This window comes from Amphiura filiformis, chromosome 7 (genome assembly GCF_039555335.1).
Source record: "Amphiura filiformis chromosome 7, Afil_fr2py, whole genome shotgun sequence".
Taxonomy (NCBI): domain Eukaryota; kingdom Metazoa; phylum Echinodermata; class Ophiuroidea; order Amphilepidida; family Amphiuridae; genus Amphiura; species Amphiura filiformis.
The window spans coordinates 16,124,736-16,148,326 of record NC_092634.1 but is presented as its reverse complement, the minus strand read 5'-3'; the positions used below and the strand labels follow the sequence as shown (position 1 = coordinate 16,148,326).

At 37.1% G+C, this 23,591-nt stretch overlaps 1 protein-coding gene across 1 annotated transcript in view; it reads left to right on the top strand.

Annotated features, from left to right (window-relative positions):
* The first annotated feature begins 2,263 nt into the window (after positions 1-2,263).
* The window catches only part of LOC140157674 (uncharacterized), a 36,245-nt gene continuing 14,917 nt past the window's right edge, over positions 2,264-23,591 (top strand). The window contains exons 1-7 of the mRNA XM_072180914.1: positions 2,264-2,298; positions 3,689-3,776; positions 6,066-6,137; positions 6,723-6,837; positions 8,203-8,298; positions 12,899-12,979; positions 16,617-16,691. Of these exons, the coding sequence (XP_072037015.1) occupies positions 2,264-2,298; positions 3,689-3,776; positions 6,066-6,137; positions 6,723-6,837; positions 8,203-8,298; positions 12,899-12,979; positions 16,617-16,691 (562 nt within the window). The remainder of the gene's footprint in view (positions 2,299-3,688; positions 3,777-6,065; positions 6,138-6,722; positions 6,838-8,202; positions 8,299-12,898; positions 12,980-16,616; positions 16,692-23,591) is intronic.

Genomic DNA, 23,591 nt, shown 5'->3' with positions numbered 1-23,591 from the left:
GGCGTACCAAACTGGTATTGTGATTACCGTTATGAGTCGTACTGACTCAAGGCCAAAACCACTGCACCTTTTACTTAAATTCACACGAATGCACAACACATATAAACTGATTGATTAAGCTAACAAAATCTAAGTGTTTAATTGAAAGTAAAATATGATTGGTACATATAACAACAATTGCATAATACAATATAGTCACACAATCACAGTTTTAATTAATCAGTACTTAACCCGCAGTTTTCTTGTTGGTGATCTTAGAGTTCTGGTGTACATATCCTTATCCAGTTGTCCTGCAAAAATCAGCGAAGTCCATTGTACGCTTGTATTTATAAATATCCTTGTGAACAAAATCCCCACGTGTTGCATGCTTTCTCCAAACTCTTATCTCCTTGCGCTGCTTTCTCCAAACGCTTATCCGTTTGCGCTGCTTTCTACAAACACTTATCTCCTTGCGCTGCTTTCTTCAAACACTTATCTCCTTGCGCTGCTTTCTCCAAACGCTTATCCCCTAGCGCTGCTTTCGACAAACACTTATCTCCTTGCGCTGCTATCTCCAAAAATGGTGCATCTTTCACCAATCTCCAGGAAACAGGCTTTTTTCGGCACTGCTCCACTGTATTTGACAGATGTGTTGTTTTGTAAACCATACACCAGCAAGTCGACAGAAAAACTTTAATCCTTTGATGAGGAGGAGCACGTTTGTGTACTCAAAAATCTCCTTCGTAGCTGTATCAAAAATAGCACATTATTGGGTATGTAAACTGGTTAAAATGTACCTCTTTGGGAAGCACAATGACACCCAACACATGTAGAGTTAACAATCCCTCATGTTACTCTGCAAGGGACAAACTATATACCAAAAACCAAAAACCAAAATACCAAAATCTATTAATAGACCATTCTGTCATTCACTTTTTGGGGATTTCCTAAAATAATAGAGAATGTTCTAGAATAGTGGGATGTCCCAGATTATTAATAACTCTGATTGAGTTTGTTTACTGTAACTAAAGGGGTTTCCCCTAAAACATGTTGTAATACACAAATTCTTGGTTTTCCCATTTTTTTTAGTTTTAGCTCTCATGAAATAAAGTAAATTGAAATAAAATCAAGTAAATTACTGAGGGCACATCACACTGCTTAATTGGGTGGATTAAAGCCGCTTAAAATCGATGTTATATTGTATTGTATTGTATTGTATTGTATTGTATTGTAACACGGGTGATGGAATGCAGTTTAAAATTCCCGCCAAGGACGCATCATTTCACATTTCTGGTGGGATAGACTTAGCAGAGACCCAGCTATGGCAGCCATTGAGGTGTAGGAATGCGTGAAATTGGATTTTTCTGATAGCTTGGATAGCTTGAATGAGAGACACTCAAGTTGGACTACCTGGAATCTGTGGGGTAGAGGAACCTAGTCGAATACCTGGTGTAAAGGATATGATGAACATTATAAAGGTCATATAATACAATTGCTCTGATTTGCATAGAAAATGATGAGAATCGTTCTTCTTCCCAAGAGGAAAACGAAAGAGAGAACAGTTTGCACTATTGCTGATGTCTAGTTCATGTGTGCTTTGTGATCTAAATGTCACATGAGAACCAATGGCTAATTAATATTTGTCACTTCATATTCTGGTAACTTAATAATGCAGAACTACTTGAGTAGTTTAATATTGATATAGACGAAGAATTTGTAGCCATTTGTAAGACAGCTTTGGAGCAATTTATATTTTGTACCCTTGACAATAAACCATTATTGTGACTGACAGTATAACATTAGAGGACTTCTGATTTTTGAGCATGTGTAGTCATTTTGGAGCCATGTCATATAAAGTGGAGAACCAAGAGGAGACAAAAGAATTGTGTTTTGTTTGCACAAGATATTATGCTCTTGACGATTTTGTGTTATTTTATGTGAATTAAATGGTAACAACACCACAGTTACATGAATCTTGATAGCATTCTTTTGAAGTGTGAGGAATATAAAATCAGAATATCTGCAGCAGAAGTTTAAGTGTTTCATTTTACATATATCAAAAGTGTTACTGAATATCAGTTAAGTCAACTTCATGTTGCTCAACAGTTTATCAAGCAGTCTGCTCAATATCAGTTGGGTCAAATATATGTTGCACAACAGTTGAGCAAACAAATTACTCAAATACAGAGCAAAATGTTACTCCTTGTGGATTGAGTAAGGTTTTACCACCCTGTTGAGTTATAAAGGTCACAGCTCAACTGTTGAGTAAGGTTATCTCAACAAAATGTTGCATAGTGCAGTTATGCAGTTATGTCTACAGTAAATTGTCCATCACCTTACAACACTTACCGGGTTTAAGTACTGTTTGTCAAGTGCCAACAATAACCCAGTGTTAACTAGTTCCATCTACTACAATTAGCGCCTAAAATGGGCCACTTGACTGCCATGGTTACCATTTCCGGTTGGCTTCACACTGGTTTGGGCTCTCTCTGACTTGAGTTTCATGCGATCTCCTGCCATTTTACTTATCATACACAAATGTATGGTCCCCCGTTACCGAAACTTGTATCGGATTAAAAATGCAGACACATTAAAAAGAATAAGTAATCTCACTATAGAACAAGTACTAAAATCATAGGTCTTATACTTTCTTATATATGATGCTAACTAGTTGCCGCCCTATACCTACAACACGGCGCTACCAGTAGAGGTCAATTACCTATTGTGAGTGCCTCTGTGTTGTGGGTATACAGTAGGTAACAATAACTGCATTATGGAGTCATGTATTGACTCCTTTACTGAGTAAAATGTTTACTCAAAGGAAGAGTAAAGTTGCTTCTCAACCCAACCTTCGTTGAGTCAAGTTTACTCAACAAATGAGCTGTGACCTTTTTACTATCAAAAGGAGTACGATTTTACTCAGGTTGAGTAAAATAATTATTAGAGTGCACAAACAGAACTTGTTTTCCTAAAAGTTTAAACTAACTTCCAGCACAAAAAAATAACTAATCTTGAATTTTTGATGTGCGACACACATCTTCAGCATAAGAAGTCCTATGATGTTGTGATGGACTTGCTCTTTTGTTGAGCATTGGCAACTTTTGGTCGAATAAGGGCGTTGTGTAAGAATGGCAATTCCAGTCCTTGATCACGATTTAGTTCTGGCGATTTCTTCTTGATATGGAGGCCACCAAATACCCCTCCCCCCAATATCCGGGACAACCCGATGCAAACCCCGGGTATTCCTCGGCCCAAATTCGCGGGCCTGCCATCTATCTATGGTGAAGCAGTTAGGCATATTACACACAAAACTATACAATAAGTTTACAGCACATCTCCGGATCCCAAGAATCCACTAACTGCTCTCATTTTTTCTTACTAGTATTGATGTGTTGAATTTGAGGTGAACTTTTGATTGATCTTTTATGTTAATATTGTAATAGTGAAGGAAAACGTAATATGTTTGATATCAAATTATTTGCATGAGTTTACTCTTTCCAAATATGTATTTTGATTTCCCCTCGAGCAATCCTTGTGAAAGAAATGACAGTTCAAAATGGTATCGAGACTTTTTGGACACCCTGTACGTCAGTTACTCATCTTGTTGCGGAACCTCTAAAATAGGTCATAAAATAACGAAAAAATGGAATGGGCAATCAGAGCGCAGTGACTACGAGCTCATTTGCATTTTTATTGTTATTGTTCGCAGATACCATGGTGCAGGAAATGCCTCCATGTCTATTATTGATGTGGGTCTCCAATCAGGGTTTACACCTATTGCTATGACTTTGGAAAAGGTGAGTGACAAATAAAAAAGAAGAAGAAATGGAGCTTAGGCAAACTGGCGCTATAATCAAATAAAAAAAAAGAGAGAGAATAAATCTGAACCGTTCGAATCAAAATCTGCTTGTGACTCTCTAGCTGTGATTGCTGGTGACGCTGGATGAAATGATTCAGACCAACACTGTTTGCTTGAAAATTTTAACTTTCATTTTTATCTCTGTAGAATAAAACGTTTCTAAATGTTTGTACCCAACGCACTGAATGGTCTATTGTTCTATTGTGTCCGATTTGAGAGCTGACATATTGGAAAATGTTGCCAATCAATATTCATGAGAGTGTACATTCAACGTCCAAGTTTATAAATTTGGTGACTTGTGCTTGGCAGGTGTAAAATACATCTGACTGGGCGTTTTAAATACGTAACGGATAAAGGCATTGACATCATCGAATGGCTGCCTATAGTGCTGTTATTGTTAGGCCTATGTGTGTGTGGGGGGGGGGCTGTGTTTAGTTTCTATAATAATTATTATAAGGCCTACATTTATTTGTCATTCCTTTCTTTTCCTTTCTCTGTACTTATTCTTTCCTTGATAAAGTATCACTCCCTCTTCTTATCTCCCTTCCCTTTTCCATCCCCTCTTACGTTTTGTCCCCTCTCATTCCTATCATTTTCCTTACCTTTCTATTTATTTACGTCTATTTATTTATTTCTCTTTTATTTCTTCCTCTTTCTCTCTTCCTCCAGTCCGGCCCCTCTCATTCTTCATATCCCCTCCTCCACCCTCATCCCCTACCAAGACCTCTCACAGAAGAACTGCCCCCTTCAGTACGCCACTGTTTATGACATTCTCAGTCCTTCTTAAAATAAAATAAAATGTCAATTTGTGAAACAACTTTTATATAGGCCTGTACCGGTATACTTATTATATGTTACATGTATAGGCCTACGTAGCTATTACCATTATACAATATACAGACATGCAGACATGTCAGCTTTGATGTGTAATCATCAGCAAGCGCATTCAATTTATTTAAATGAAGCACCTAATGTCAGTGGGGTGACAACGAACTATACATCAGCGGCTAATGTGTGCCTTTTGTGATTACGGCTACTCAATCACACCCTTGTGTGTTATGCTAACAAAGGGTACTTTTCGTTAAAGTAAGCGCTTTCACGCGACTTTCATTTGATCACTTATTGACAGTAGCCTGCTAGGTAAAGCGTTAATACACTGTCGGGTCAGCTTACCGATTTAATGGCGGAAGCCCTTTGTCCCAAACAAAAGGTACCTTTCGATGAATAGCTTGTCAGATTTCAAATCGGCACAAGGTTTCAATGCGTTACGTAATCTATTTCATCTCCATCTTTATAATAGCTCCATGTTTGTACCTACAAGTCACGCCTATTATCTGCACGGATGACGGATCACTCAATTAATTACAAACCATCAGTCTGTGCATTCATATTGCTTGTTCCACTCGAGTTTTTTTTTTTTTTTTTTTTTGAAATCTCACTGGTGATTGGTTTGATAGCCCAATTGTGACTCCTGCAGATTTTCCCTACATGACTTCCCACGACTTTCAGTAATGTCCTGTTGTTATGGATCGCAACGATTCGGGCCTCAAACTTGTCCAACGACAACCACTGTTGACTTGCGTAATTATTATTATTATTATTAAAGCACATATCTATAATAGCGTTCTACAAATAACACAGCGCTTTTGTTCCAAAACAAAATATATATGGAAAACAAAATAAAAATAACAATAATAAATTACAAATTAGGAAAAAAGTATGTCTTCAGAAGCCGCTTAAAAGCAGCCGCAGATTCCGCTTCTCTAACATAAACAGAGGCCCGAAAACAGTGAAACAGCAATCCCCGGCTCGTTTATTAGAGCGAACTGTATAGAGCCTAGTTTTGTCAGGTGATGAGCCGCCGAGTGCTTCTAGATGAATGTGGATGCATGATTACAAAGTGTGACAAGATCTTGTAAATATGCCTAGGCCTACCCGATATGCAGTTGTATGATTGTAAAGTTCATTCTTTTTTTCACCGGAAGCCAATGGAGGGTATTCAACAATATAGTAGCGAAAAGTATTCAAAACACTGGTCTTCAGGGAAACCAAGTTCCCTACGTGGAATTAAGTCAACATCACTCATTTAGCTTGTTGCCATATATTATAGTTGTCAAGTTAAAATTTAGAGAAATTGTGATATTTGGAAAAAATACTACCTCAAGTGTCTTTTCAATTCTGAATTTTTCTTCAAATCATTGATTTTTATTGACGGTTTATTGACCAGGTAACAGATGACACGCCACTTATCCAGTTTTATGAAGTTACAGATCGCTCTGTCGTCTTCTATGCAGATAATGTAAGTGTGCCTTAACCCAGACTAAATCATTTATGAATAGTTTAGATGCCAAAATAGTTGCAGAGAATTTAAAAATAGTAATAGTTAAAAACAAATAAAATAACAAACAACCCTTTTAGAATACATTATGCCACCCCTGTCAGGCAGCCGCGGGTTCTTTTACGAACGGTACTCCATATAATTTATATCACAGCATGTGGATGGAGTACCTGATTTTGCAACCTACCTAAAAGGAAATAACCTCATTAAGAATTGCATTCACCTCTGCACTGTTGCTCCGTCCTAACTCGAAATATGGCCTCAGATTTGTGATGCTGGACTGTTTTAGGCCACAATTATCCTCAATTTGGTCCATTTTAGCTTAGCATTAAAGTCAATCAATTATAAGTCAATCATTTATATAGCGTGTCAGTGAGGCGAGTTTACAATTTTGGCCTGAAATTTTACCTAGTATGCCAGTATGCTAAGATATGTGGCTTTCCATTTTGTGAGATGAAAATGAATGGAGATTGGAGAGATGGGCTTGTCATAGGCATATTTTAAAATACCAGTAACATAATATATTTCATGCATGTATGATTTGAGATTCCTGGCGGTGATGCTGTACAACCACTCTGTGTGACTTTTGAAGCTCAACAAGACTTTGAAGTCGGCAATGTACAACCAGTACCAGTGAAAGTCTATGACTATTATCTACCTAGTAAGTATAGTAGACACCAACACACACGTACCGGGTGTACCAAAAAAGGTTACATGTAGATTTTTGAAAATAATCTAAGTTAGTGTTAACAAATATGAATATCCTTTTCATGACATAATCTATGTACCCTCTACTAGTACCCCTGTGAATGTCAAGTTCACAACCTACGCACTTAGCCCACATTCCAGGCATTCCTGACCAAGCTCTTTACTTGACATAATGCAACATGAGGTTCATTATACCACCGTCACGGCCACCGTGCATTTGGCGGGGCATTTGAGTAGACACAACCATAGCATGGCAGATGCGGTATTTTATTCTGATAAACAACGAATAAAACTTAATTTAATTTAATTTAATTTAATTTAATTTAATTTAATTTAATTTAATTTAATTTAATTCAATTTTATTTCGAGAGTTCAGTCAGAAATGTAAAAAAAAACAAATAGCCGCGATTTCAAGTCAACAAAATCCAAGCAAGCCCTATGCAAAAGATTGCTTTTCATTTCACTATGTTGATAACAGGAGATACAGTGTGCAGAACTGCTTTCACCAAAAACATGTTCTTATCAAATAACCATTTCCTATTTCCTTTATTTGTTACCACCAAGAGTCAAGAAGCTCCAAAAATGATTTATTTTCAGTGTACAATATTTAATTTTTCAATATGTTTTTTTTTGTGCAATAAGTTCAACAATGAAAAATAAGAGAAACATAAAAAGTAATAAAGAAAAATATCTGAAAACAAAAGTGTGATTGTGTTCAACTTAAATTGTGAGATATTTTGATGGTTAGGCACTCTTAACACCCATGTCATCTTGCGCTCATAAGTTAAGTCGCTTTTAAGAAACGGAATCGAAACTTAGCAAACAATTTCTACATGTAACCTTATTATGGGACACCTTGTACATACACAATGAATAGTTTTGTTTGTCTCATTTATAATCATGGCGAAATGTGTACAAAAATAACAACCAAACTCCGTAACATGTGCACCTTTTGAGCTGACAATGTACCTTGTACAGCCATGACGACTATGAAGCTGAGAGAAAAGTTCAGACTGGAGGGAGCAGGGGAGAGAGGGGGATACAAAGGGGAAAGGAGAGAAGGTGGGAGAAATATTGAAGGGTAGCTAGTTGGACGACCTCTGATTTTAAAAGCAAGAAAAATACAAGACATGTTTCAACAATAACCAGCATGGCTCCTGTCGGGGTGTGCTTGTTTGTGTGTGAGGTGTGTTTTGTGTAGTTGAAGATAATGTACAGCTTGGGAACTAGTGGTGATGAGAATTGTGAACATGACAAACAGTAATTACTTTTGAAATGTTTGTTAGAATTTTTAAATTATTTTTTGTTTTGGTAACAGCTAGAAAATGCATTAAGTTCTATCGTACAGACGATAATAGTCCTGTGTTAGAGACTCTCTGTGATGCGCAAGGAGAAGCCTGCCAGTGTGTGATGGGTGAGTTATATGTCATTTCTTGTCTATACGTACAATTTATATTAGGGGATAGTGTATGTAGAATAGTTATTTGATATAATGTATGAGGAGCGGTCAATAAGTTTGTAGAACAAGATACTTGAAAGAGTACTAGCCAAATTGTCACTCCTGAACATGGTTACTGTATACCTTAATACACCCGTCTCATTTTTTTGAAACCATCTATGTCAATAAAATGGAAGTCTTCCGATAGCTCCGTGAGCTATTCTTCAGTGAAGGTTTACCAGCATTGATCACTAGCAAATTGACTGTAGCAAACAAGACAGCAAACAGTAGGAAACAAGACAGCAAACTCAGAGCAAAAAAGCTGTGTCTTTACTCAATAGGAGCAAATTGGACTTACTTGCTACTGAGTTCAATTTGAAGTTGCCTTCAATTTGTTGTCTGTTCCTAAGAAGAGCAGTTTATCTGCCCGAAACGTCAGGGGTTTTTTTTGTCCGTTTGGTTTTGTTTGTCTGCTATGTTCATAGTGATTTCCATCACTTCCAGTGTACATTTGTACTGTTTTTTCAGACACCGGGTTCAGGCACTTTTGTGGGCTCTGGAACTGGCAATTTTAGGTCATTGAACTTTGCCTGTTTTTGTGCCTACACTGATTGATTGGTTTATCGTGTCTGTTTGTATGCACAGTGATTCTAAGCACTCGTTCTAGTGCACGTTTGTATTCCCATTGATCCTTGTTGTTTTTGCAGGTTTAGCACTTCTGTGGGCCTTGGAACTGGTAATTTTTGGCTATCGAACTTTGCCTACTTGTTATGCCTACATTTGCTGCTCCCCCCTTGCATACTGTGTAGTCTGTATTTTACTTGTTTCCCCCACCACATCAATTTGGTGTACCTTGCTCTTTTACTTTCATGCATATGTGCCTATTTTAGTTCTTGACCTGTGTCACTCCTCATGAGCTATTGTTCACTCTAGCATTTTATGAAAAATATATAAATAAATAAATAAATAAATAAATAAATAAATAAATAAATAAATAAATAAATAAATAAATAAATAAATAAACATGTACTTTATATCCAAGTACTTTTATTGTGCTACACTAAGAACATACATGTAGGCCTATAATAGGCATATATCTTTACCAATCTTAATCTACTCATTTTATAAACTTTTCCCTACCAAAAATTCAATATATTGCAAAATATATATTATAATTAGTATGTTATTAAAACCAGCCGTATGTCTAATTTGGGTGTTACCTTCATGTAAGCGGTCACGAAACTTGTAATTATTTTATTACTACTATAATATTAATCAGTCATGAAAAGTGATTAAAAACAGGTGTCACGAATTGGGAGTACAGCACATCGTGCATTAGTCACAAAAGTTGCATATATTTTTACTGTTTACTGTGGCAGGCTAGACGACATAATCACATACGATAATAATATGAAACATGTGGCATATTTTTTTCCTGTTCCATCGTGGCACCCTGGACCACATCACCTTTTTTCATATCAATTTGTAAGCGCTCTTTTTTAAAAGTCACAGTTCATTGAATTTACAACCGTATGACAAAAACACAAGATTTGCAATTTAAAGAGAATTGACCATTGCTCATTCTAGTGACGCTAGTATATGGACAATATAAGTGTGCTTTTTCATTTAATGACATAAAATTTGAAAAATATTATTAGGAACACTTTTGGTAGTTTTGAACAGATTTTCCACATTCGCCTTGCTATAACATTGAATTGCGTTATCTGTTGACCTAGTGACGACAAGTGTTTCATGGGGAAGTGTTAACTCTGGAACTACCTCCCTGAGGACATTATCCAATGTAATTCGCTGTATTCCTTTAAGTCAGCCCTTCGTGCCAATCTTGGCTAGCCAGTTCCGTTTGGTGTTTGTTTATTCTGTGTTTTTGGTTTAAGTTTTCTATTTATTTTTGATGTTTTGGCCTCCCTTTAATTTATTGCTTTTGCAATATTGGGCTGTGCCAGGCCTACGGGCCGAATGGTATAAATATTTTTTTTTTAAATCGTTTGATATAACAAAAAAACTCTTGATTGGATGAAGGGAACACTTGAGGTTTCAACAAAAAGCAATCAAAGAGGCCAATTTTTCAGCTAGAAGCTCCACAGCTCTAACATTGCTATGCACTCAACCGTGTAGTGTAATAATTAAAGACTGTGGTGGAGACATTTACTACTTGTTGTTCTCTGCTTGGAAGCTCTTGGACGAAAATGTGTGCTCAGGTGTATCGAGGTGGAAACTGTGCGCATGGTGTTTCATAAGAGAATCGTTTTCTTATAGAAACCTTTCCATATGACCCGTTCCGCTGTGACAAGCATCATACATTGTACCTTTTGAATCATATGCAAGTGCCATAGGGTTTTTTGTCTGTTCCACTGTGGCAGCCTGGACGAAATCACTTTGCCTAGCTGTTCCGCTATGGCAGGCCTTTTCAATCATAGTACGACAATCATTATGAAAGTTTTTTCCTGTTCGACTGTGGCACCCTGGATGGCATCACTTTTTTACCTGTTCCGCTGCGTGTCATGCCTCGTGCCTTTTTGATTATAATACAACAACCATATGAAGCCAGTGCCATAGATTTTTTTCTGTTCCACTGTGGCACCATGGACGACATCAGTTTTTCTTACCTATTCCAGTGTGGCAGCCCTCGTGCTTTTTTAAATCATTATTTTAAGACAATTATATAAAACAAGTGCCATACATTTTTCCTGCTCCACTGTGGCAGGCTGGATGACATCACTTTTTTTACCTGCTCAGTTGTGGCAAGCATCATACGACAAACAAGTGCTATAGATTTTTTGCCGGTTGCACTGTGGTACCCTGGATGATATTACCTTTTTTTTTTACCTGTTCCGCTTTGTCAGACCTCAAAGTGTCTTTTTAATTATAATACGACAATGATATGAAACAAGTTCCACATATTTTTTTTCTGTTCCACTGTGGCACACTTGACGACATAATTTTGTTCCTACCTATTCCAGTGTGACAACCCTCGTGCTTTTTTAATTAATCATATAACACAAGTGCATAGACTTTTCCTGTACCACCACTGTGACATGCCTTTTATATCTTTTAAGATATTAAAATACGACAATCATGTGAAACAAGTGCCATTGATTTTTCCTGTTCCACTGTGGCACGCTGGACGACATCATAATATTCCGTTATGGCAGCCCTTTTTAATCATTTTACCGACACCACTGTGACAGGTTGCATACCTTTTTAATAATAATACGACAACCATATGAAAAGCCATAGACTTTATCCTGTTCCACTGTGGCACCCTCGATGACATCAGTCTTTTAACTGTCCCGCTGTGGCAGACCTCGTGCTTTTTCAATCATAATATGACAATCATATGAATCAAGTGCCATTAGACTTTATCCTGTTCCACTGTGGCACCCTAAACGACATCACTTTTTTACCTGTTCCGCTGTGGCAGCCCTCAAGCTTTTTTAATCATTTAATTAAAATCATATGAAACAAGTGCCATAGATTGTGTTGCCTGTTGCACTCTAGCACCCTGAACGACATCATATTATTCCTCTATGGCAGCCCTTTTTAATCATTTAAGATAAAAAAAGAAACAATAACAATCCACATGTGTACATATAAACTAAAGCTCAAAAAGAAACTTATAACTTTTCACAAGTTCATATCTTAAAATCAAAAATTAAACACATGATTACTTCAATCATAGATTTTATGCTTCAATACGCTACTCTAAACACATATCTGTATGTTTTTTGGTTCATTTTGATGGACAGGATTTTAAGGTATGAAAAGGTTATAAGTTCTGTTTACATGGGTAGAGAAATTGGTCCCACATATTAAGGAATTCATATAAAAATACGGGATATAATGAACCATTGATCTGACGTCATAATGACAGGATTTATTAGTCATTTTAGGATTTTTTTTGAGATATTTTATGATAACCAGTCGATTTCAAATAAAAGTTTAACATGTTTCAATTTATGGGTAGTATTTCACCTCATTTTCCCAGTAGCAGCCCGTAACGGCGCCCTCGCTGTTTTTGACATGCTCTCAAAACTGAAAACCTGTTTCTGCCCACTTGAACATGAGCATGTTTCTAATTTGTTATTTGTATTCAAAAGTCGCAAATACATACTGGGAGTCGTTTTAAACCATCCCAAAGTTAGTTTGTCTTCAAGAAATTATTTACACTTCAGTTGGGAGTGACACTAATCGGGTTGATTCAAATGTGCACAAATGCGAAAAACCAAGGATTAGACAAATAGAATAAAAACAACATCATTTTTTGAGACGAAACCACTTCGTGTCCAATGTTCATGTTTTTAATTTTTCGGTTGTAACTCTTTTACCGCAGGTTACATCAGGTAACTTAAAACAGTGTTAAAAGGTGGCTGAAGAGTCGCTCGGGGGATGCGCCAGAAGATTAGTGTGCCTGACCTGCTGACGATGCATCCAAGAGTGGATGTGAAATTTTTCACTCAAACAATAATAAAACCCCCATGACTAGATTTTAATTTTAAATGCTTTTTTAGTTTAAATCAACTTTAAGTCGACTGATGTTTTTATTTTATTTTTATAGAATCTCTTCCAACCCAACCTGACACAGAAACAACCACAGATACAACTGCAATTACTGCACCGATAACTAATAATGCCATTGGTAAGCATTGTAATAATATAATTCGATAATTCACAATATATAAAGACTGCACAAAAAGTAAGACAGCTGATTTAAATACGTCTATAGCGTCAGAACTAATACTTGTGTTCACAATATTTCAACATAGAAAGAAGGATGATTTATTTACGCGCATTTTGATACCCCATTTGTCCAATTTCGTTCAATATTAACAATTCAGCAGTGTTTAAAAAGAAAATGCCCGAATTTAAAAGTTGCAGCTATTTGTATTGATTTGAAGTCAGCGCAAAGATAATGGAGTGGGGGTTACGTGTCACAATGTTTGCGTAATAATCATTGATCGCTGTAAACTGCAACTTTTAAATTCGGGTATTTTCCTTTAAAAGCTCTACTGTGTTGTTATTATTATACAACATTTTGACAAATGGGGTATCAAAATGCGCGTGAATAAATCATTCTTCTTTCTATGTAGAAATATTGTGGAAACAATTATTATTCAGTTAGCAACCTGGACAACAGATTCTTTTGTTTAGCAAGGCTCACTCAGTCATTTAATGTGGCAATACAAACGATCGAATTTGGTGTTGAAACGAGCTAAATTTTGAGTTACACCTTTTCAATGTAAAATTAATTTTCTCGGCCAAATGAAATGCAATCATTTTTATTTTTTCAGTAAATGTCAGGTCAAATTGTAGTGCTTGATACTTATTTTTTTCAAATCCTAGTGTTAAACTTAGGCGTGAAATTCAGTCATTTCGTGTAAGATTTTCGATTTTGATAGGCTTAAACTCTGTCCGCGAGCCTTTTCTTGGATCAACCTTTTAGCTTTTCAAAGTAATATAGTTCGCTAATGATGGATTTTTCCCAACTTTCTAACGCACATCACCGTGAGCGATATATCATAGTTTTGTCAGAATTTACGTTTTGATTTCACCATTTTTTCACCGGCTGAAATTTGTTCAAAATCAACGCGTGAAATATAAGGCTAATAATACTAGCATTGTGGATCGATATCCCTGGGTTTAATAGGAATACCGGCATGATACAGTGTTGCCAGAACTTCAATATAGCAACGAAATTCCCAGGCCTAATAGCGCTCCTATACTGATCATGTTTATAGCACGATGAGGATATTTCATCATCACGTGAGTGATTCGGACCAATGTGTTGAAATTTGCTTCTCCTCAAAACAACTTTGCCCGAAGGCTTACATGCAATTGGGCAATATTTTAAACAAAACTTTCTTTTACAAAACATTATATTACGCTGTATGTTTTATGATCAAGCAAACTGTTTGGAACACACTTCCAAAGAAATAACCTTCGTAACGCCCCGGCGTAACGCCCCAGACTTTCGTTATTTAAACGCCAGAAATAGATTGTCCTTATAAGAACCATCAGAGATTGTGGCTTATAAGAACCGTTCATTATCATTGTTAACTTAAACAGGTTTTTGTTTTTAAACATCTTTATAAATTGATTGTTTTTATGTTTGTTTGTAAATTTCGTGCTTTACGCGCTTTGAGTTCCTCATCAGAGATTGTGCCTTATAAGAACCATTCATTTTCATTGTTTGTTTTTAAACAAAAACCTGTTCAAGCAATTATTTAAAATTGCTTGCCTAAAAACAGAATAACTTGGATGTTAATACTTGACCTAGTGTTTCAATTGTCATGAAGGTGACTGGGTATGGTGCCTTTTGTTTGTGTTTGTTTGAAACTGCTTTTGGAAACCCACCGAAAGTCATAGGCCCTAATGAAGCAGCCAAAACAATACCAGGTTAAACATGGAAGTTTATAAAACTTATTAAATAACCTTAAGGAAAAAAAACATTTGTGGCAACAATAAGCCTTGCATTGAAAGTCATGGTTAAAGTGTGTTGATTACCACACCAAAGTTTCCCTGCATACACCCCCACTACCCACCTCACACACCTCTGCACCCACCCCACCCTATAGGCCTACATGTACATGATATTACATAATAATATATAGCATAGCTATACATTTAGGTATAGCGCTTCATTATGACAAATATGGTTAGGCCTATATAGGCCTACATGTCAAATTAAAAACAAACCCGAACACTGATGAATCTCTACAGAAACCCGAACACAAGTCTGAAGGGTGTAATGAAAATGGCAACCCGCGATGGGGGGGGGGTCATACAAAATTCACATGGAGATAGGAGGGACAGAAGATTAAAATCCCTATAATAATACGCTAATTTTTCTAGGTTTGGACCGTGGATTTTCATGAACCTCAAGCGTGCGTCTCTTAACCTAGGTAAGCAAACACACAGACAGACAAAATGGTTTTCATAATCATGGAATCCATATAAATTGAAATTGCAGGCTATCACGGGAGCAAATTTTTAAAATTCACCTCATTTACCAGAAAACCCAATTGGGGATTTGGGCTACCAAATCGCTAGTCGGGCAATCTTCATGATCTTTGCTTTTCAATGGAAAATTGCCCTGGATGACAACAATGAAAATATCGACTATTTCTGCTGGTTGCGCACGAGATAAAAGCACCGAGTTTGACATTTTCAGAGCATGAAGGAAAAAGGGTAAAATTAAAACGGAAATTCTGACAAAACTATAATATATAGACCCACACGATGTGCTTTACAGAGGTGGGAAATATCTTTCTTTAGCAAACTATATTAGTTTGAGACGCTAAAAAATCAATTCCGTAAAAAGCTCGCAGGCGAACTCAAGGCCTATAAAAATCAAAAATATCACACTAAAAGATACAATTTGATGCTTAATTTTAACACCAGGATTTTTAAACAAATGTATATCCAAGCACCACGTCTTTAACTGACATTACTTAAGAAAAAAAAATATTGCTTTATATTTGACCGAGAAAATTAATTTCATAGCAAAAGGTGTATCTCTGAATTGTGCTGATTTTAACATGTATCGATCGACTTTTAGCGCGACTAAGCATTTCTAAAGAATCGGTTGTCCAGGTAGGTGACTGTATTGTTTATTATCATTGTATATATAACTGCTGCGTTACTTTTTGTGCAGACTTTATATAAATTCTCAGTCATCCAGGTATGCAAAATATCAAATTATCAAATTGAAAATGACTTTTTGACCTGGCGACAATTTCACATTCTATCCTTGATGTTTCCTCATGCCGTCTGATTTTTGACCCCGTCACGGGTCAATAACCAATCGCCGCAGAAATATATCAGACGGCCTGAAAAATGAAGAAACTTCCAGGATAGGATGTGAAACTTTCGCCAGTTCAAAAACAGTAAGTTCAGTTGAATAGATTTTAAATTTCAATTTGATGTATATAGCTAATGCACTGTTCTAATTCCCGTCAATTCATGTCGGGGAAACGTATATTCTGCGGTATAAAAAGTTTATTGAGCAATATGGAGTGAACAGTTTCAGGTGTAATACAACATGCAAATCTCTCAAGTATGATAATTATATGCCTCGCACTCATGCTATGGTTAATTGGACATGCATGGCTTGCTCAAAAACAATTCAAAATGAGTCGTACTCTAATCACCTTTGATAGCCTCAAATGATAAAAATGATAATAATCAAAAAGTAAGGAAAATTCCGTGCATTAGTTATGCCTTTTTTAGTTTAAGTCAACTTTAAGTCGACTAATGTTTTTATTTTATTTTTATAGAGTCTCTTCCAACCCAACCTGACACAGAAACAACCACAACTGCAATTACTGCACCGATAACTAATAATGCCATTGGTAAGCATATAATATATTCTATATTGAATGTTTATGAGTGCAATGGTAAGAATAATTTCATGAGGTGAAATATGGACGGTTCTATTCAACGAGGCTTTGCCGAGTTGAATGGAACAGTTCATATTTCACCTCATGAAAATAGTCTTTCCATTGAACGAATAAAAAACATTCAATATTTGTGTTTTATACAACTCATATAAAATTCTTTATCTTCCACTTAATTTTATAAATCACCAGGAAAACAAAATAAATTACAAAATTATTACAAACTGTATTTATTTTAGAAGCGACACCCAAACCTATAATTTGCGAGTCGAGGTGGTCACCGTTCGCTGTATACGCCCACGTCTGTAAGCGTTGCTATGGTAGCTGCGCATCAGTGCAATCGAATATGAACTATTGTACTGGCGCGGAGTGCAATAGTCTTTTTCTATAAAAAGCAAAAATATTCAATAGTAATTGACCAATCAAACGATCAGAATCTTTGTATGAGTTATATAAAATTCTATATAAATGTATGCAAAATATCAAATTGAAAATTATAGTCCATTTAACTGGACTTACCTTTTTTAACTGGCAATAGTTTCACATCCTATTCTTGATGTTTCATCATGCCGTCTGATTTTGACCCCGTCACGGGTCAATAACCAATCGCCGCCGAAAAATCAGAAAATCAGGAAATGATGTGAAACGGTCGCCAGTTCAAAATAGTAAGTCCAGTTGAATAGATTATAATTTTCAATTTGATAAAGATAATGCACTGTTCATGTCGAGAAACATTGCGGTATGAAAGGTTTATTATGTCCGGAGCAATATTATGGAGTGAACAATTTCAGGTTTAATACAACATGCAAATCTCTCAAGTATGATATATGCCTCGCACTCATGCTATTCAAATATTCAAGTATATTTTATTAAAACCAACATATTGTGACCCGAAGGTTAAATTACATGTCAATGTACAGAGTAAAAGCATTAATAAAATTGATATAAATATGAGTGAAAAAAGTATAATTATAAAATAACATAAAATGGCAGACACAAGTAAATGCGATACATTCACACTATTATTGCACAATAAACCAATATAAAAGCTGAAATGTGCGTGCGTGCAAGAAAACCCGAATAAACGGCGCGCTACTTGCTTAATACATCAACAAATAGGGGATGGGCTGTTTTTGAAGCGGGATGTTCTGAAACGCAGTTGGGAGTAGTGATGCGCATTGCGGAGATTGCGAGCATGACTCGCCTGTCTGGTACGGGAAAGAAGATTATAGGTACGCGATGAGTTGGCAAGCCCATCGGCAAACCTGCGACAATGGTTCTCTCTCCTATCAAACAGGGACTCAAGCTCGCAAGGCCTCAGCATAGGAGGTGAAATTTTGGCCCAGCGTAATCCTGCATGCACGACGTTGTAGCCTTTCCAGGGCACTACTCTGACCAGCAGAGAGTAAGGAGTGCCAGGCTACATCAGCATATTCTAAAAGAGGGCGAATGTAGCCTTTTTATACGGTGATCACCTCATCTTCATTAAAGCCAAATTTTCTCTGCATGCGCAGCATGTATAATTTTTGGTTTGCTTCAGATGTGATCTGAGAGATGTTCTTATTCCAACGGAGATCATTTTGGATCCACACGCCTAATATTTTTGCTTCATCGACAAAGTTCAGGGAGATGCCAGAAATATTTAAATCAGAATGAGCAGGAGGATCTGTTTTGAAGCAGATCTGTATGGCTTGACATGTGGAGGGATTTAAGCTAAGCTTGCTACTTAAGCTTGTTGGTGTTAGTCCAGTCATTGAACATAGTCAGTTCTTCCTGAAGCTTGCTTGGTTGTGGATGTAAGCGATTCTATGCAAGTGTCAAGTCATCCACGTACTTCCAACATTAACATTTGATATCAGAATCCATGTTTTTGGCTGCATCATTGATCACCACTTGAAACCCAATGGGACCAAGTTAAGTTCCCTGGGGAAGAGCTCCATTGAGGACCCTATACTCAGAGAGAGTTTGGTTATAGCGCACACATTGGACTGAGTTACTGACAAAGTCACACATGCACAACCATGGAACGATGGATCTGCGGACTCCAAGGCGGATAAACTTACTATTAAGGATAGTATGGTCGATCGTATCGAAAGCCTTTGAGAAGTCCGTTAACCACCGTTCCAATGTTGTTGACTTTGTGAATTGAGTGAAGAAGGCTGACCAAATAGTGCGATGTGGATATGCCCTTATTACCATACTGTTGGTCAAGCGTGTCCTGGATATCCTCCAGCACCCAGTCAGTGTGATGAACCCTTCACTGATTTTGGAAAAACAGTCTGTTAAAGAGATGGGCCTAAGTCCTAGGAGGGTTTGATTTGGGGATTGGGAAAACTATGGCTCTCTTCCATTGAGTGGGCACAACACCATCAGCGTATGAGCTGTTCAGAATATTGGTCAAGGCGACACTCAATTCATATGCAAATTCCTTAATTAATTTGGGAGAGATACCGTCTGGGCCACTAGCTTTGGTAGACTTGACCTTTTTGAGCTCAGCATACTCATCCCAAGGGGTAGAGTGGTGGTGATTGATCCGGGGTCAATGGTACCATGATCATCATCATTTACACCTAAAATAGGAATACTGAGCTCAGATTTGGTGTTCCTGGTCATTGATCTTATTTGTTGGTGCCACTTTCGTGGCTCAGTAGCTTGAAGATTTCTTACTCTATTTGCATAATAATCAACCTTAGATTTCTTAATTGCACGCTGGACCTTATTGCGTAACATTTTATAACGCTCAACATGATCATGGGCTGCAAAAAGCTTTCTGACGATATTTTACAAGAGATTTGATTTTCTGAGTCATCCATGGGTTATTATTGCTATGGGCTTATTATTGCTATAATTAATGCATGGCTTGCTCAAAACCAATTCAAAATGAGTCGTACTCTCGTCGGCCTCAAATGATAACAATGATACTAATCAAGCAGCAAAAACCCCGTTTACTTTATGTAATCAAACATTTTAGATTTTTTGAAATTCGCGATATACGAGGGGCGGTCAAAAAGTTCGTAGTTCAGGTATGCTACTTTGTCGCACGGTATAATGAATTTGAAAGCTTATTCCTTCAAAACATTACTGCCAAAATATTCGATTTTTGCATCACTGTATATGGGTGGGCTACCCTGCAGAGGAAGCCTACCTCCATGAATGTTTAGGTTCTACCAAAAGTGAACACAGGGTCATCATGGAATATATGCTCCCGACGGAGGTGAAAAGTCAAACGAAAATCTACAATGTACAGTTGCTATAAATGGTGATGATGTCCGTGAAATTCAACAGCAACGAAATTGTCCTTCGAGTTCAAGGATGGAATGAGCGTCCTTGATGATCATCCAAGGTCCAAAAGACTTGCTGACGCGACGTTACCACTAATAATATACGTGCTGGTACAGTGGCATTGATAATGAATAAAGAACCAAACAATGTCGCGGCATCTGCTGAAGATGCAACTGACGAATTACTAAAACATGATCTAGATTCTAAGATGTAAGAGTCGTCTTTGGAATTCTGCTGAATCGTATCAGGAATGCTGCACACATTGAGAATTCGAAATCACATAAACTTGTACTGCTCGTAGTTGACACAATGAAGAACTCCAAACACACTTTGCCGGAGAGCTTCTTGAACTTTCATCACAAAGTATTCCAGTATTATTGTATTCCCTAATCATGCCATTGCATCTTTAAAACAAATGAAATATGTTGTTATGGGTATAGCATCCGAATAGTCGCCAAACAGGTAGTACGAAAGTGCAAAGACATTCGTATTGATAAGTCACACTACAATATCTCCATCGACAAGGGTGTGGCTGCATTAACAGTGTCTGACAGACCAAAACATTTCCTAGCATAAGTTGAAGGAATCCTTGTCAGCTTAACTGATTGGAAACGTCGTTACGAGTCTTGTGCAAAAGGGAGCAGTTGATCTTCAAGTGGCATTGGGTGTCTTACTCAGAGATTCAAAGATGTTTTTAAACTACCTTTTCAACTACGGTGTTACATGTTGCTATAATGAGGTCCTGTACGCTTCAAGAAATCAGCTTCAGTTGCAGGTGCTATTGATATTAGTCGTCAAGGAATTGGAGATGCTCAAGAAGGATTGGTTCAAGTTGTGACTGATCATTTTGATACAGATATCAATTTGTTCAAATAAGATCACCAAATGGGAAGCTATCAACAGACTACCTTGTCGTCATGCTCGTAATGAAACCCTCACGTGAAGCCGACAAGGGTTTAGATGAAACGATCACAAGACATCACAAGAGGGAAGATAGTTGTGTCACATTAAATTGATGATGACCTCGAGGGGCAAGAAGATGCATACATACTGTGATGTATGGCAACAAATGAGGAATGGTTAGTTAAAGTTTATTAGGTCCTTGCAATATTACTCGTTCTTACAAATTTGCCAATTTGTCACTGTCACTCAGTCGACTGATGACTTTATTCAGTCTAGTTTGGTAACAAATGACATTGTTAAGAAACACTTGAAATAGTTTTACTGTTGGAAATTTTGGATTAGATGGAAATGAGCCCACTTTCCATCTTAAAAGACACAGCCAAAGTTTTGAGGGGCGTCCAATTTAATAGGACTGACTGCGTAGTACCCCGGTATATAGTACGGTGTACATATTGTGCTCCACAAGATTAATTATTAATCAATTATTAGACTGTGAAAGAAAATGCCAGATTCTTCCCAAACTTTTTATTTTGGTGGTGGCAATCTTGATATTTTTATGTGATTGTGAAGAAGTAAAATGTCAACTGGATCTGCTTAATTCTAAGGTGTACATTAATTTTGGTAAGAAGTTAAGTCTGGCAAAAGAACTTTACCTAGGTATTAAAGCCATATTCTAACATTTGCTGAGGAGAACGCCCTCAATATTTGTCAAAATTCTTTTTTTCTGATTGTAATGTACCTAAATTACCCTGCAAAACTCAAGACTTTAGATGCTGCAGTTTTGTCAAAATCTGAGATTTTGAATAAAACGCAGGAACCGTCGTTTAAAGACCCATTCAGTGATTTGCTCATGATCCGGACGTTCGTAAAATTCGTCATAGATGTGCTAACATAGCCTGCTAGTGGGTCAACCTAAAGCTATATTTAGCGAGCTTTTTTTATTATCCAAACCGGTCATCTTGAATATTTATAATTGCCAAAGGGTGGCCATTTTACACCCCCGAGATCTTATTTTGTACCACCCAAAGAGTAACCATCAGCAAAGCCAAAACCATCTAACCTTGCTCTGCAACCGGACTACTACAATAAGATCCCTCCAATGCCGACTGCTCTATGAATGCATGGAGCATGGAGGGTTTTTTAAACTGATTTGTCATTCAGTTGTCACACATTAAAGCAACAACTATAATAATTATGATGACTCATTAAATTTTTAATTCAACCTTGAACTCACACTTCCATCTCATTTTGGATAACTTGAATAAGCACGTGCACGATTGGTTCTAACGACTGGTATTCATAATACAGTTCGATGGTTTCATCGACTTTGCCGTAGGACAAGCTAGCATAAAACTATAAAGCTTTCTTCGGGATGAGGCAGCTCTTACTTCTTCAGGACAAAACTTTGTGTTCCTTTCCTGAAGAAGTCAGACCTAATGCTGACGAAAGCTTTCTAGTTTTCTACTTGTCCAACGACGAACCCGTTGAAACCCCTCGAACTCCACATGAAACTCCGTATGATCATATGAGCGTTTACGCTGTTGTCGGCGTATAAATGTTCTGGGGCCCAACATGGAGGAAGCTCCACATTTTCACAGTTTTACACTACATGTATGTATATTTTAGAGTTTTGCTTTATCCTGAACTCGTGCTTTTTCGACTTTCAAGCTACAAAATCCAGACCGTGTCTAAGCGAGCTTGTTGCATGAGTATTAGCTAGTATTGTCACGTTGATTATAACCATAGAACCTGAGTTAGCTTTCAAAATCAAAAGCTGAGAATGATTTTAAGAGGCAATGTTAGTAGTAATATGTGACCGTTCACGGCGAATGAGCCGTAAATTCCTCCCCGGTCAATTTTGTTTTATTTCGTGTTTAAAAATAAACATCATAAACTTAAAAATGGTATATCATTTGACTTCAAACGATATCCAGAAGCGGGGTTATGGTTTGTTAAACTTTGCTCCTTCAACAAAATTATAGCTTTTACGTTTTTACATGTGTCTCTTTTTCCACATTGCTGGCAATAAATATCAAACAGTCATAATTGGCGGTCATTTCAAATCATCCCCAAGTCAACGAGGTTTAAGAAAGTTCTCTCATTGTTAATTGTTGGTTATGCATACCTGTACAAAATACAATGCCTGGTAACCCACCACTTGAGCAGGATTTAGCAAAAGCAAACAAAGACCAGAGCTATTAAAAGTTCTATACGCCGTAGAAGTGACGTCATAATCGGATTAACAACCATATCAATAGATGAATACAATTTTTGAATAGACCACCCTGCACTACAAGCAGATTGAACTAAATCACCTGTGTTTGTCAGCAAACCTAGATTGAATACAACACCGCTCTTTTCATAGATACTTATCTTACAGGTGCGAGTGATCAGCCTTTCTTTGACGTCTATGGTTCAGTGCATCGGTACCGCGTGAACTTTGTAGTGCAGGGCGGTATAGTCAAAATTGTATTCATCTATTGCTATGGTAGTTAACTACGTCACTTCTACGGCGTATAGCCATCTAAGGTAGAAGCTTATTATCCACTTCAACAATAGGATTATTGATTCGTTTTTGACTATCAAAATGAGACGGATGTCGGGCCAGCTTAAGTTACCGATGAATACGACCTTCGTACACATTTTACACCGTAACTCAGAATACAATTT